This window comes from Myxine glutinosa, chromosome 4 (genome assembly GCF_964187855.1).
Source record: "Myxine glutinosa chromosome 4, kmMyxGlut1.1, whole genome shotgun sequence".
Lineage (NCBI taxonomy): Eukaryota > Metazoa > Chordata > Myxini > Myxiniformes > Myxinidae > Myxine > Myxine glutinosa.
Window position 1 is genome coordinate 128254868 of NC_136264.1, and position 16434 is coordinate 128271301.

Below are 16434 nucleotides of genomic sequence, written 5' to 3' on the forward strand. Positions count from 1 at the left end.
TAATTCTAAAAGGCTCTAAAAGGTAATTCTAAAGGGTTCTAAAGGGTAATTCTAATGGGTTCTAAAGGGTAAGTCTAATGGGTTTTAAAGGGTAATTCTAAAGGGTTCTAAAGGGTAATTCTAAAGGGTAATTCTAAAGGGTTCTAACGGGTAATTCTAATGGGTTCTAGAGGGTAAGTCTAATGGGTTTTAAAGGGTAATTCTAAAGGGTGTTAAAGGGTAATTATAATGGGTTCTAAAGGGTAATTCTAAAGGGTTCTAAAGGGTAAGTCTAATGGGTTTTAAACGGTAATTCTAAAAGGCTCTAAAAGGTAATTCTAAAGGGTAATTCTAATGGGTTCTAAAGGGTAAGTCTAATGGGTTTTAAAGGGTAATTCTAAAGGGTTCTAAAGGGTAATTCTAAAGGGGAATTCTAATGGGTTCTAATGGGTTTTAAAGGGTAATTCTAAAGGGCTCTAAAGGGTAATTCTAAAAGGTTTTTTTCGTTTCTAGGCTTTGACTATTTCATATCAAAATGCCAAACTAATCAGAGACGGATGAGATTTTAAAATTAACTATAAGAGTATTAATATTATTATCATTGAGCAGTTCCTCTTCCTGCCAAACATGGACCTGCTCAGTTTTCTGAACTTCATCACTAATTACAAGTGCACAGGCGGTTAATGTCAAAATTATATAAATTACTGCACAATATCAGCCCAAAGAAACGTTACTCGTGTGTATTGTTGTATCTGGACATCAACCAGCTTTGGGAAGTGGTTCCAAATTTTAAATCTTTATCGAGAAAAGATTTACCTCAGTGAGAAACATGGACGCAGCTCCGCGGTTTCGCCCCATCTTGACGCCCTGTTGTCATAAATATGTAATATGTACTTGTCGTGTATATTATTGTGGAAGTCTTTATTTGCGTTTGTGTGCTCTTTGTTTCTTTTAATTCCCCTTCTAGGTTTTATCTTGATATTTATGTAGAGTGAGCGTTGATGCATAAGTACTGCTTAAGGTGTATATAAATGGTTAATTTGGCTCTGCTATTGTTACATTTATTCTTACAGAGTTTTCTTAATGAAATAGTGATACGCAAAATTATTTTACAAAATATCGATTAGTGCACATTTTACATTGATATAATTAAAGTGATCAAGTGATGCAAATCTTTTGCGGAGATAATCTTTTTAAATCGTGACATTGCCGACATTATATTTATATTGAGTTCCATTTATATAAGGAATTTCAGCGCAGGACGTATTGGCTGAGCTAGTATAGTATTGTCAACTAATGGTACAAATAATTTTCCTGGCCACATGTTGCTGTTGGGATCATGTGCAGGAGTCGAGTGCGGAAACATGGTCATTCTTGCGGCCGCGAGGGGAAAGCGACAGCTGTGAGGCTCCTCCGCCCTTCACTTCCATGACCGGAGATTGTGGTCAGTGAGGGCGGACCTCCCTCCACCACATCTGCATATAATCCTAGAATGAGGGAAGGGGACAAAGCATAAATCTAAGGTATGCCTCGCTGGGCATTGCACGTATTCCGGGCATATTCTGTTCGTCTTGCTGGAGCTGCAGCATTACCGTCACAGGTCTTCATCATCGATTTAATCATTTAAACGCTCTCTTTGCAGGTTTCCTCTCCTCCATCTGCAACATTCATCAGCAGACCAAGTGCCTTGCGCTGAGTTAGTGGATGATGGGTGGAGCTCCAGCAGTGGCTGGGACCTGGTCTCGTTTGGCTGAGGTTGTGGGTACCCGTGGTCCCAGAACTGGGTTTCTTCGTGAACATTGGTCCTTGCTGTTCGGTGTCTTAGCACTTGTGGTGGCAATCTTTGCTCTAGTCCTGGTTTTCCTTCTGGGTCTTGAGTTTTCCAAGCTGCAGGAGCATCAAGATAGAGAAGTTCAAAACAAGTGGATGAAGGATGATGCACAGGGGGTGAATGGAGCTCACCAGGTAAGGATCTTGTTGAATGTGTGCGATTGGGTTTGATGTGTGCTGCTTTGTTTAAATTCGGAATTTTAATATGTACCAATGCTTTGCTAATGAATAAATACTGCAATATTAACATGACTGTGAAGCACTTGGAGAACTGTATCGTTGTTTTATTCTGCGGTAAGTCGTAAGAATCTCATAAAGGAGCATTTACCAAACATGATGCATTAAGGACAAATATATTTGGACAAATTAACAGTACCTGGGATTCATATGGGTTAGTCATACTGTTATAAGGTAAGGTGTGTTTAAAAAAAAAAAAATGTATACTGTCTGTCCCACCCTGCGCCATGGAAATGCTCATGGGAAGAAAAATATATTAAATAACAGTTGCTTCAAATTACTCAAAAAAAATCCCTTTTTAAGGCTATTTTCCCTGCTAGAGCGGGGGTTGGCCTTGCCGGCCCCATGACAATCACGGTTCCCTTTTTGAGGCAATGCTTTTTTTTATGGCCGGATGCCCTTCCTTTCAAATTACTCCAAACCTACGAGAAAATTATTTTGAAAAAAAAAAAAAATTCCATCAGAGAGAAAATTGAACCCAGGCAGTGCATAGGTAAAAGACCACTGCCTCGATCACTTCCAAAAAATATTTTGTGTTATGAAATATATAACGTCTCATTTTGGGCTCTTTCAACGAGCACAACTATAAAATGCTTCCTTTTTTAATTTTTTATATCATGGTATTTTTACTATGGGCTTCTGCTAGTTTGGACTACAGTATTCTCAACAAGACACACCGGCTTGGGGATTCTTCAAAGGATGAGATAAGGATTGATGTGCAAGTCTGAAACTTCATTCTCTGCTCTCTTGGGACAATATCATCTTGTGACAAAGCATTGCAGAGCAATCTTGTATAAACAGTTTCTAAACATGAATTTATCGGTACGTTGCAGGTCAATTGGTCCATCATATTCTTGTTATATCTACATTTGAAAATAATTTTTCATTACATCTTCATTGAAGGCCCATTTGTAACACTGAATTTGCATATCTCATATCATTAACTTTGCCCTGGTGTTGAGTGAACTGAACCCTGGTGTTGGGCTAGCGGCTAGGGTGCCGGCTTAGGATCCTAGGATCCTGGGTTCGAATCCCGGTCGATCGCTGAATTAACGCCAGGGGGGTTGACTCAGCCTGTCATCCTTCCGAAGTTGGCTAATTGAGTACCAGTTCACTGGTAATTCCCTGTTTGTCGTTAAAGGCGGCAAAAAGGGTTGGCGTCAGGAAGGGCATCCGGCCGTAAAACATTGCTTCAAAAAGGGGACCGAAAAACAACAACAACCACACTTCCCGAAAAAGGCCAACCCCCGCTTGTGGGGAAAAATGGCCTCTAAAGGTGGTTATATCATTAACTTTGCCTAGTCTCGTGAGCATTCCACGTAATATGCGGACATGCATCGTAATATGCGGACATGCATCGCATCCATAAATGAGAACAGACAGGATCACTGGTTTAACATTCTTTATGAAACAATGTTTCACAATGTGGAAACATGTTGCCCTGTAAAAAGAATGATAATCCACAGACTGATTTGCTTCTGCCAGGAATCAAGCTCAGAACAACACATTAAGGCAAGCACGCTGCCCTGGCAACATTTCAAGTTTGGAGCTAATTCTGCTTTAACTTTATAATATGAGTCTGGCAGTCAAACAAAATTGAAAATTATTCCAAGCAGGTTTTAAGGACGTCATAAAGGACACAAACGAGGCACGAATAACTAATGTAATGTGTTAAGGTGGTGTAAAAGACGCTGCAGCAACGGCGGTAAATTCCCCCCTCGCCCTCCCGCCCCCAGTTTTTTTTTTTTTTTTACAACTTATAAAATGTTTTTATTTCAATTGAATTATATACTTGAACATTGTAGAACATAAATCGCCTTTTTGGCACTTTTGAAACCCTTCTATTTCGCATTCTTTGGACAAAATATTATGGCATTTTATGTCATCTCGACTCGTCAAATTTGCCGCTCATCGACCCCGCCCATGTCCTTGTTTCTCAAGAATGTGTGGGGTAAGGTGATCTATGAACTCTCTAGTATTGCATGTATTCGTTATTCGTTCTTTTTTGTCCATACTCTATCCTTTTTAAGTGCTGTGCGTCAAGCAAGGAAGCTGCATGTACCATTTTTAAGGCCTCGGTATCGAACCGCCAATGTGCCAGACAGAGCATACGCTTTCTACCCATTATGGCACCGAGTCTGCTTGCCGGGGTGGTTTAAGATGATTTGTCATCTTGTGTTTTTTAGGAGAGCCTGGTGCAAAGGATGCGACGTGCAACATTATCGCACAACAAACGCAGTAAGATTTTGTTTGATCTCTACATACATTTTGCGTTGTTTCCTGCTTCACTCTGACGTGCAAGCGTTGGCTGCTGTCCAGTCTATGTATGAACCGGTTGCTTCGGTCTGGTCATCGTCTTGGTTCGTCTCTTGCTTGTCTTCCTGCTGCTTGCAAATTTGTGTGCCTTATACCTCTTAATAATTGTGAATGAGATGAATTGTAATACTCACAGGTGCGCCCATCTCTTCAGGGACCTCATTTATCCACCTACATGTGAAACGCAAGCGCACGGAAGGTGAGATAACCAAGTCCTCGTTCATCATCATCGTCATTCTGTGTAAACAGATGAATAAAATACCTGTTCAACTCATCTTACATTGCCATCTTTCTTTTTGAAGAGCTGCAAGGTACTTTATGCAAGACTGGTGTGAAGTTTCTGGTTATTTTATTTTGGCAATCATACATGTACTCTGGAGTTTTGTGAAGAGGAACGGTGTTTCGGACCACTATTGCAGAGATAACAACATAAAATATTTCCCTTATAATTCATATTTTTCTTTTGCTATTATTTTCAACATATTTTTGGACAGAGCGTCTGTGCTACCGAAGCAGTTTCTTGGCAACGGTTATGCCGGATGGTTTGTCGTTGCCTTCCCAGCATTCGGTCAAGGCAGGAATTTAGAATTTGACAGTTTATACCTGGTCTGAGATTCGAACTCGACCCTGACATCTGAGACAAGTGTGTGTACCTCTATGCTATCCTGCCAGCCTAACAAATACTATATTGATAACTTGTTTGTGTGTTTATTTTATTTTGGTTGGAGGGGTTTTGGGGGCAGTGCTGCCCTTTCTCAGATAGCATTTAATGCGATATCATTTAATGCCCGGTTATCAATGCAGCCAGAAGCTGCATTGATAACCTGTTTCCTCACAGCCAGAGCTAAAGTCTTGCTTTTGCGCATCCATTGCCTTCCCACTTGTGACCGGTTATTTTGTTCCTACAGGGCGACTTACTTATTTTGATTGGGAGAAGGCTGAGGGTCGTGGCCCTGCACTGTCACTTAGTTCTGATCTGAACTCGGTGAAGATTGAAAAGACTGGGTTTTACTACTTATATGGCCAGGTGAGCCTTGTCTTTTGGTATATCACTAGTCTTCTCCTCCCCCTGGGTCTCATATCTCAAAATGGTGTTTGTATAATTTTTACATTGCATTAATATCACCCAAGCTTGATAATTCTACGTGGGCGAAATGAAAGTTTGGTCAACTGTCCAAGAAGATGCTATTGAAGCAATGTTTTATTTAATTTTATAGCCAAACTTCTGCAATCGCATAATTATGCTCCAATATCCAGCCACAAACTTGGTCCATATTCCATTTGGATCCATATTCCCCATGACGATAACAATACAAAAATCTTCAATGTGACTAGTTAATGTTCTTGCAACTTGGGAAGCCACTGCAGTGACGTTTTTATTTTTGACTTGTTTGTGTATATGTACGCGAGTAATAGGTGTCGACCACCATTCTTGATCATGTTGTGGAAGGTTTTTTTTTCTTCTTCTTCTTTCTTCCGCCCTCACTTTTTCACTTTTATTTGCTTTTACATTCATTTTCTCCATAACCACTTGCACGATTGATGCAAAACGTTCAACATAGGGATGCCTACACATGGATAATTTTTCAACAAAGTTACAAGATGATTGGATGGAAAATATGGCCGGCATTCCACAAAGTGTTTTCTGTCGACATGGATTGCAGGGTGTTTTACATATCAGGAATAAATTAATTGACTTGTTTATTTTTCCTTGTCTGCCATCTTGTTACCCTCGCCTGAGGAGAGGGTATTGCATTTGAGTCCGTTTGTCTGTTTGTTTGTCCGCACAGAATAAATATGATTTTCTCTGCAACCGTTGGTCCGATTGACAGGAAATTTTCACCATAGGTGCAACTCCACCTGTAAAAAATTTTAATGATAATTATGACGTCATAGGTCACGTGGTTTGGCCGCCATATTGGAAAAACCGAAAAACTTTGCACCTCTATATCTCCGAAAGTGCTGAATATAAAAAATTGAGACATGGCTCATTGTAAAGAACTCTCCATGGGGAATAAAATGTTAATGATGTCATAGGTGCCTCCATTATGACGTCATAATTCGACGAGTACAAAACTTCATCCGATCAAGATGAAATTTCTTGAGCATAATCTAGGAATAAATTAGTATAGAAAAAAAATGATGACGTCATTGGTCACGTGGTTCGGCCGCCATATTTGTTTTAACACAAACGCCTTAAAAACCACTGAAAATACATCCTGGGGAGGGTTTGCAATCTCTGATTGCTCTTTCTTGTTTTGTAATGAAATGGGTACTCATGTGCATGATGTAAAATACCTTGCACATCTCTTCATGATAGTCGAGCTAAACATTTTTTTTCTTTTTCTATTCATTCACATTATGGGGATTCTTGGTGGCGCTACCTTTTCATAGCCCAAAAACACGGTGCTCATCCCCAGGTTCATTGATCAGATTATTTTTTGAAGCTTGATTGTTTTGCTTTTTTATTCTTTCATTTTATAACATTCAGCTATCTTTAAATGGTTTCAATGTAAGAGGGATTCTTATTTATTGCAGGTGCTGTTCATTGACAAATATTTTACCATGGGTTACATCATCCATGCAGTTTCTGATGATCACAATGAGCCAATGCCTCTACTTCGCTGTGTGGAAAACATGCCCAACCGGAGTAATATCTTCTCCACTTGCCACACCTCCGGTAACCATTTATTATGAAAGCAGGTCTTCTTCAATGTGAAATGTTTGTGTCCTCTCAACCATTTGTTTTTCACTCTTTCAGCTGTTTCTTTTTATTAGTTTTTCGTTTTGTTATACAGAGTCGAGGTTTGTGGAAGAGCTATAACCAGGAACGTATCAGGAAGCAACAGAATTAAAGGATCGAGAGAGAGAGAGAGAGAAGGAAAGATGATGGAGGAGAAAGAGGAGGAGGAGGACACCAACAGCAGGACTGGGGGACAAAATCGAGGGAGACTTGGAATGATAATGGGCGTGGGGAGAAATGAGCGGTAGGGTGGACAAGATGGATACAGAAGCAAACTTTAATGAAGGGAAATTTGGAATGGGGAGGGTCGTTAATGAGGGCAGAAAAGGTTATGGTTTTGGATGGGGGGGGGGGGGGGCTATCAGAGATGGTGGTGAACAACTGTCTTGAAGACCTGAAGGGAAGGATGAGATTGAAGAAAATGTGGAAGTTGGGCCCACAGGTGGGGAAAAAATAGGCATGAATGGGTGGAGGTGAGCAGTGATCCTGGATTTTGTAGGTTTCACCAGAAGGGAGTTGATGGTGGGCCATGTGCACCATGCAGAATCCTTGGGGGGTGGGTAGACAAAGCAGCGAGAGGGCAGAGGGTCCAAGACCAGAAATGAGACTGTAGAAGGCAGAGAGACCTGTCTGCCACGGCAAAATTATGAGATGAGATGAGATGAAAATCATGTTGTGTCAACATTCCTGATTGTTTTTGATTGGTGGAAGATAATTAGTTTGTCCATTGGCTGGACGAATGCAATAATCGGACACCCTCGTGCTGTGCTGTTGAAAGCAATCACGACATGGTATCTGCTTCTTCCCATTTATTTAGTTTTACACATTACTGTGTTTGAGGAGGAAAGAGGTGGAGGAGGTGGAGGAGGGGGAGTGGGGGGGGGGTGGAGGGGGGCAAGGGACAGATACCAATCCGTCATTGTCATTGGAAGTTCACGTCTACCAAATTAATTTATTAAACAAGTTGGAAGATAAATAACCAAATAATAATTCCATTTGATTGGGGGAAGTTTTGTTTGAGCTACAACAACTTTTGGTCAAGTTTAGCAGATCTGAAGATTACTTGCTATTGAAATACATTGAGATGCTCTATCTCGTGAATGGTACAATGACTGCCATTCCACATATTCATGTTTCAACAACTTTGGATTGATTTTTATCTTTTATTTTAGGATTCCTCTTGGAATATCTATACACAAAGAATTAAGTTAAGCACCCCCCCCCCGTTTTTTTACAACCTCGCACATTACAAGTTTGTTGTCGTCAAAACAGTGTAATATACCCATGATATTGCTATATTTTCTGGAGAAGTGATATTATGGTCACATAAAAACATAACAATCATGCCGTTTTCAATATTTTATTCTGAATAATTTAAGGTGATATTTTTTGGGAATTTTAGGCATATTTTCACCTCAATTTAAGTATGGAGCTATAGGTCCATCACGGACAGTGTGGATGACGTTTATGTTTTCTAACGTACAGTCATTGTTCTGAGAAGACCTCTAGCGATCTTTGCGTCAATAACGTGTGTAGGACCCACGTGATCGGATCACTGACTCAACCAATCACTTTTTTTCACTTTGATCACTCAATTTCATCAATGGATAATTGCTAATGTCATACCAATCATTATTTGATCTCACATACCTTAGAATATATGCCAATGTATACATATACACAAAGAATATATATTAGGGGGTGCTTACCTTAATTCGTTGTGTAGGGGTGCTTAACTTAATTCTTTGTGTATATATACTGTGCATTAGTTTCCATTTATCATTCACATGGACTTTTGCATATTTGAATATCATCCTTGTGGGTTTAGTTGATATGCTCATTTCTCTCCTAATTGTTTTTCACACGTTTATTTTTATTTTTTATTGTATGACACACTTCAACATGTCATACGTTTTGGTAGAATGTGCACTCCTCAGGAGGCATGTTTACATCTTCCCAAACGAGCATCAACCGTGCACCGGGCAATTGGATGTGGGTCTTGCAACCTCATTGCCAGCAAGTAGTTATAAACACATCCTTATCAAATACCTGTACAAATTTGATGTACCATACTCTTTACAGAACACGTACCATTTTTAAAGTCGAATTTGGTATGATTTGGACAGGGTCTAACCACCGACCTCGCAGCCTCAGAATGGATGCTCTAACCATTACACCACTGAGTTTTGATGCCTGTAAAAATACAGCAGTTAAATTTGTTTAAAATACGTTTCGTACGTAGATTTATTGTGGGGAGTGGAGGGGGGCTAAAGGCAAATCACGTGTTTTTATTTCCAAGATTTTCTTCATTTTCCTCGTTTGCTAAATTCTTTGCTTTTCCTCACAAGTCGATGTAGTCGTTACTCTTTATTTATTTTCGAGTTCCGACTGTCTTTTATCTCTTCCATCAGGAATTGTACGACTCCAGGCAAATGAGAAGATTGTATTGGAAGTCCCAAGGCGCGATGCAGAAATAAACATTGATCATGATTCCACATTCTTTGGAGTCATCAAGATCAACTGATTTATGGTTTAAAAAAATTATTATTCCTTTTTGCTTGGCAAGTCCAAACATGACAAAGCAACATTTCCAGTGAAGGTCCTTTTACACAGACCTTCACCCATTCTCCATCCAATACAAGACTCGCTCATTGATGTCGGTTTTGTTTTTGACGGTTTGGGTATCGGCTCGAAGTGTTGGACAGGTGAACGTATTATGGTGATGATTGGTCGGAAAGTTTGCACTATTGACATCCTGAATATGATGCATCTATTGGTCATCGTGTGTGTATTAGTATGGTGTGTCGTGTATACTTAAACATGGTTATGTTCTGCGAGCGTAGAAAACTTATAATGAATCCCTTTTATATAATTTTAATTAAAGTAACGAGAGAGTTTAGCTTGTAGTTGAATTTTAAATAAAATTAGTTTTTGTTTGTCATATATAATTTGTATTTGTTATTTTTGCCCCCTTACAATTTCATGTGAAAATTCCTTGGTAAGCAAAGTTGCACTGCCTGAGAACATTATGTCACCATTAGAAAATGACAAATGTACAAATTATGTACTTACACAAGTGTCAGGCGAGTTAGGTGTAGTTTGTATTGACATGTATGCTATGCTTATGGTGAGGCAATAAAATTGGACTTTTTCCCCTCACATAATATACAGATGATAAAACGCCTCGATTAATACATAATATACAGATGATATAACGCCTCGATTGCAGTCACAATTGTGGACATGTCCACAAAAAAGAGCTTCTATTATCGCACATTGGCAGAGACTTTCATTTGCAAAATCGTTTTTTGGATACAGAGTCGAGGCTTGTGGAAGAGCTAGAATCATGAACGGAGCAAGACGTAACAGGATAAAAGGAACCGTAGAGAGGGGGGGGCATCAACAGGTATATGGGAGGGGAGGCGGCAGGAAAGGACACATGTAGTGGGCAGGGTGGATACGGAAGGAAAAACTGTAAATTTAGAAGGAGGAGGGATTGGGGTGGGGTTAACAAAGGTATAAAAGATCATGGTTTTGTATTGGGGACGATCTGAGATGGTGGTGAACAGCTGTCTTGAAGAGCTAGAGGGAATAATGAGGTTGAAGAGGGTATGGAAGTTGGTTCCACAGGTAGGAAAAAAAAAGAGGAACAAATGAGTGAAGGTTTCCATGAGAGTTGAATTTTATTTTTAATGCCAATTCCCAATATTTTTTTACGTTTTAACCATGAATTTCTAGGTAGCAGCACTTTTGCTATAAAATATTAGATCTTAAGTAGGTCGGCCTGCAGTGAAATGGCGTAATTTGAAATCTATTGTGCTCTAGATCGACACATAAGCAAAGTTGAAATAACACAATGTCTTGTCGTAGAATAAGAGAATGTTCTTAATATTTTTTTGCAAATCTGGTGTCAAGTATCCCAAATGGATTACCAGGACCTTTCTTCCATTTCTGAAATAGGACTTGAATGCATTTCCTTTGCACCAAATTTATGGGCTGGAGCGGCAGTTTTTTGACAACTGAGCTTGTGTTCCTCTCCTTTGTGACGACGTGCTGCCTTTCTGGAACGAAGTTCCGTTGAATAATAGTTATCAATTTTCTGATAAGCTGTGCGTCTTCAAACTCGTGTTCACGGCAACCATTATTCGTGTTTGTGCGAGGCTTGGCAAAATTCTCTGATCATTGAATTTCGAAAAGAGTGAATTATTGTGGATGAGATTTTCCTCTCTTTTTGGTCCTTTGTATTTAAAGCTTTTGGAAAATGTTCTACTTTGATATCTTCTTCTTCAACGGCTACCATTATCTCACTTTTCTTGTGGGATCGGCCCACGGAAGCTTGGCCTGAGTCCATGAACCGGCTGGCCAGGCCTGACATTCAACTAGTTAGGGCACAAATTCGGCCATGGCGCTGGTGACAGCTCTCCTACTCTTCGGGAAGGACACCATGGGGTCTTTAACGTCCACCAACAAATCCTGGCAGATGGGATGCCCGTTTAATGTCCATCCAAGGGATGGCATGCACATTGATGAATCACTCTGCCTGTGAAACACTGGAATGCCAGTTTATAGCTGGGTCAGGGATCAAACCCAGGCTAGACATCTTAGAGGCGAGTGTGCGTACCGCTAGGCCTTCCTGTGAGCCATTTGGATATATCTCAAATATATATATTTAATTATTGGGGGTATACGTGTTTGTATTTTAACCTTTGTTAAAAGATGAGTCTGCACAACATTTACATGACATTGTTGATATAACTTGGTGATACAAATCACCCATGGAATGGAATCACCCATGGAATGGGGTTTGCATTTTTTCCTTCTGAGGGTTTCGGGTCATTGTCCAGGCCACTATGCTATCCAAATCATGTTGACCACTAAAGCTAGTCATTAATTTTTGCTAAAGGCCAAGATGGAGCAAGGTTCCTGTTTATTTTTGGTGAAGTTCCAAGACCTTAGTCTCTATCAAGTCCACAGACATGCCATCTTTCAGGTGTTTGAGTTGCTAAAACCCGTTACGCTTTGCTAAAACTACATCCCAGTGTCTAACAGAGTACTGTACTGTATTGTGATACCGACATGAAAACTTGTCCTCCCACACCTTTTGACAAGACCGTTTTGCAACCCTCGCTCTTTCTGCTCACTTAACAGCACTATATGCATTTTTAGTTCGTATTCAAACAAGCGATGGGGCTTTTTTTCTACTTCTACACATTTATACAGCTTCATCACTTTAACAATAAAGCCTGGTGTTGGCTTAACGGTTAAGGTGACTGGCTTAAAGATCTTAGGGTCTTGTTCTTGGGATCAACCAGCAGCCACGTGCCGCATACAAAATGATGATAATCCTAGCAATAGTTACTCACTCTCCAAAGCACAAATAATCATTCTGTCAAAACAGTTGACGAGGCATGTAGGGAATCTTCTGAGTTGGGCATGATATTGTTATATGGCTTCTGAGTTGTGAACTGAGCTCTTCCATTTAAATGGTGTTAGATATCTTAACTACAGCAGATTACAGCTTTGTTATGCATTTAACAAAAATATACCATTGTATATGATGTCTTTTTCCATTTTACTATTGTTTTGGTACAAATATTCCTATTTTCTTAGTATGTGGACTTGGCAGGTTTGTAAAACTAACCGCAACAGTCAGATAAAGGCCTTACAACTGCAGATGTTTGTCATGGTGAAGACCGACTGTTATTATTGGCTGCCAATGCACAAAGCTTTTGGTGTTTAACTCGAATGCCTGCGCGTATGTATAGTCACCTTTTGAAAATGACGAATGTCCAGGTAAAATACTTTCGAATTGGAGTGACATGTAATTCCAATGGAGCATTAACACAGGACAGAAGACGTATTGTTCTGTAATTGATGCGGAGAACATCCTTTCCTGGAAGTGTATAAATATGCGGAATACTGGTGGTACTGGAATACTTGTGGCTTTGCAGGTTGGATTAATCGCGCAAGGCCAGGGTTAATGAATATTGGCAACACGTAGGTTTTGCACTGTTTTGTTTTGTTTTTAATAAAGTTTATACAATCACTTTTAAAAGTTTGTCAGCATTCTCTTGATGATCCATACAAACTTACTATAGCCGTAGCCTGGTGTTGGCCTAGCGGTTAAAGTGGCTGGCTTAAGGTCTGAGGGTCTTGAGTTTGAGCCCCTGTCATGCGGTTAAATAACACCAGGTGGGTTGACTCAGGCTGTCATCCTTCCAGGTTACTGGAAACAGGGGGCACTGCATCAGGCAGCATAACCGTGCTTCCATAAATAAATGATGCAACCAACAGCCACAGACTGCATACGAAACAACAACAACTACATCTGTAGAGCACGCTAGCACAAGTATCATTTCCACATGTAAATGCTCCAACATATCTCAATTTGTTACCTCCGCCACCAAAGGTGGACGGAGGATATGTTTTTACCTCTGTTTGTCTGTGAGCAGGATATTTCAAAGTTGTGGGCAGATTCGGATGAAACGTGGTGGACAGGTTGGATATGTAACGAGGACAGATTGTTCGATTTTGGTGAAAATCCGTCTGGTTGCTGGCTGCATCATTTTCTGGGGGTGTGGTCGTTCCGCTGATGCCATCAATGCCCCCCATTAGCAGTCAGCTGGTACTCATTTTGCCAACTTCGGAAGGATGACAGGTTGAGTCAACCCACCTGGCGTTAATTTAAGGGCGTGGCAGGGCTTGAACTCAGGACCCAAGGATCTCAAGCCAACTACCTTAACCGTTAAGCCAACATCCAGGCTTTGTATTCCATTCAACAAACAAGGCCCAATTGTGCTTTGTTACTGCAATCCAATTAGAACAGATATGGCTTTTTCCTATTTTGGAAGAAAGATATCAGTTTCTGATGATTGGAGAAAGTCCATACAAGACCAAACCTTTAAGGGTGTAGTACTGGTGAACAGGTGATTTTTTTGTTGTTGATTTTTTTTTAGCTGAACAGTTTCCTTATAGTCTTATAAACAAGAATCATGCTATTAGAGGTCATAGAAGTACCCCTAATTATTGAAAAATTTCCACATTTTCTAACATCATACATGCCCCTCAATAACCGGAAGTATAATTATTTGTTATAACTTTAATTTGCATCATTCTTTTGGGCTGAAATTTGGACAGGATATTCAGAATATCACTTCCTTTAAAATGATGAAGGCTTTTGTTTATAGGAGTAGCCATTGTGGATTTATTGAAGGACAACCAAGTTTTATCTGGTAATTGGCATAATTAGCTAATTAGTGAACATTTGACATAATTTCACAAAATCCTCTCATCAGGTAGTAGAGTAACACATGTATAATACATGTACCAAGTTTTGTGTGAAAAGAATGATAGGTGACATAGAAGATAGAAGTAGAAATGTGTTCTTTGTTTTTCCTTGTTTTTTATTGACGGTCTAATTTATGCAAATTATATGCATGTAATATGACAAAGAAGCGTTGAAACTGGTCTGAGTTAAAGCCAAGATTATATCTTTCAAGAAAAACGGAAAATTAGATATTAACTTGACTTTGTTGTTGTGTAAAGGCCTCTCAAAGGTACCTATGTAGTTTTCTCAATTTTTCACCAGTACTACACCCTTAAGAATGCAATGAAATAGTGATTGTGCTCTCTTAAAAACCAATAACGAAGAATTTACTGTTTAAGAATTGCATGAACAATACTAAATATTCACATTTAAAAACAAAATGCATTATAGGATTGTCTTTGGTTATATTTATGGACACTCGTGTATGAAGGCCGGAGATCATGAAGAAACCAAAATGTAATTGACCACTATCACAAAGAACTTTACAAAAGAACAGCATTCAAACAAAGTTGTGAGTTCAGATGTGCACTTTGTGTTGAGAGTTGAAATACATCACACTGCAATGTTTCTTGCCAACCAGGCCGGAGCGTTGCACGGAACAAACATCTGAAAATCCCAGCGTTGGCTCTGCCTTTTCCCTGGCAGGTGTTGCAGTATCAACAACTAGGCGATGTTGTTGTCGTTCTTGGTGATGGTTTTTTGGTTCATTTCGGAATTGCGCGTCACACCAGTGGCTTCCTGACGTCCTCTTTTCATCGTCCCTGGGTTAATGGCGGCCACGACGATTTGCGCTGTACGTGTCGTGACTGCTGCCCGATGGAATGATCTTGGAGGAATGCGGCGCGCAACTAGAGGCTGGTTGGAGGATCTGGTCACCTCGCAGCCAAGCTGTAAGGATTGGAAAAACTGGGTCAGACGGGACATCAAAACCACACTGAATAACAAAGTATTAGGGAAAAATATTCGCACCATCTTGTGCGGTCGGACAGGCAGCGGTTTCTGGCCCAAGCCAGGCCTAACGTTCACCAGACCGCCTGGCCAGGCCTAACGTTTGACTGAAGGTGATAGGAATGTTGAATTTGTTCAGGATTCCTGCGTTCACTCGTCTAGTCTTTACGAAGGGCATCGCGACATCTTTAAGACCACCGACTAGTGCTGGCAGACTGAGCACCCAGTGTAACGTACAAAGGAGGAAAAGCACGCACATTGATGCCTCGTTCTGTCTGCGAAACACCAGGAGGATTGTTCAGCACAGGGTTGAATCTCGGTCCAGCTATAAACAGCTGTAGTGAGTGTGTGTCCCTCGGAGCTGTCCTATCGGCCCCAAAACCACGCGATAACCACGAACTCATTCCTTGAAGGGGCAATAGGTATTGCATCCTATTGATTAGAGTCCGTTCCTGCCAATTAAAATTAGGAAAAGTGCTTTGAGGATCTATTTCACATTAGACCGAATTCTTATTTGAAAAACACGAACATGTTTGCAACACGTGACAAACAAACTCAAAAATACATAATATGTCTGTTCTGCAATGACGAGTATGGGCTATAAAATTGAGTAATTCATGCCTGACCTGACTGTCTTGCGCAGCAGTTATCCGTTAAGGGTGTTGTTTTGTTAAGGGTGTTGCAGTTATCCGTCAAGGGTGTTGTCTTGTTAAGGGTGTTGCAGTTATCCGTTAATGGTGTTGTTTTGTTAAGGGTGTTGCAGTTATCCGTTAATGGTGTTGTTTTGTTAAGGGTGTTGCAGTTATCCGTTAAGGGTGTTGTTTTGTTAAGGGTGCTGTTTTGTTAAGGGTGTTGTTTTGTTAAGGGTGTTGTTTTGTTAAGGGTGTTGTTTTGTTAAGGGTGTTGCAGTTATCCATTAAGGGTGTTGTTTTGTTAAGGGTGTTGCAGTTATCCATTAAGGGTGTTGTTTTGTTAAGGGTGTTGCAGTTATCCATTAAGGGTGTTGTTTTGTTAAGGGTGTTGCAGTTATCCGTTAAGGGTGTTGTCTTGTTAA

At 40.1% G+C, this 16434-nt stretch overlaps 2 protein-coding genes across 8 annotated transcripts in view; one reads left to right on the plus strand and one right to left on the minus strand.

Annotated features, from left to right (window-relative positions):
* Positions 1 to 854: 854 nt before the first annotated feature.
* TNFSF13B (TNF superfamily member 13b) lies at positions 855 to 11371 on the plus strand. 4 transcript variants are annotated; one of them, XM_068113367.2, is made up of 7 exons: positions 855 to 1502; positions 1622 to 1944; positions 4233 to 4284; positions 4499 to 4561; positions 5271 to 5389; positions 6901 to 7042; positions 9517 to 11371. In XM_068113367.2, the coding sequence occupies exons 2-7, from the start codon at positions 1684 to 1686 to the stop codon at positions 9627 to 9629; spliced, it is 750 nt and encodes a 249-aa protein (XP_067969468.1). In that variant the 5' UTR covers positions 855 to 1502; positions 1622 to 1683; the 3' UTR covers positions 9630 to 11371. The 4 variants fall into 4 exon arrangements, with proteins under 4 accessions (XP_067969468.1, XP_067969470.1, XP_078632527.1 ...); XM_068113369.2 differs by having other exon boundaries at positions 1125 to 1502; positions 4517 to 4561; XM_078776401.1 differs by having other exon boundaries at positions 1182 to 1423; positions 4517 to 4561.
* Positions 11372 to 13107: 1736 nt separating this feature from the next.
* LOC137425194 (rho GTPase-activating protein 45) overlaps positions 13108 to 16434 on the minus strand; it is a 137945-nt gene continuing 134618 nt past the window's right edge. For all 4 annotated transcript variants that reach the window (XM_068113364.2, XM_068113365.2, XM_078776398.1 and 1 more), the window contains one exon: positions 13108 to 15320. In XM_068113364.2, coding sequence (XP_067969465.2) covers positions 15096 to 15320 — 225 coding nt within the window. In that variant the 3' untranslated portion in view covers positions 13108 to 15095. The remainder of the gene's footprint in view (positions 15321 to 16434) is intronic.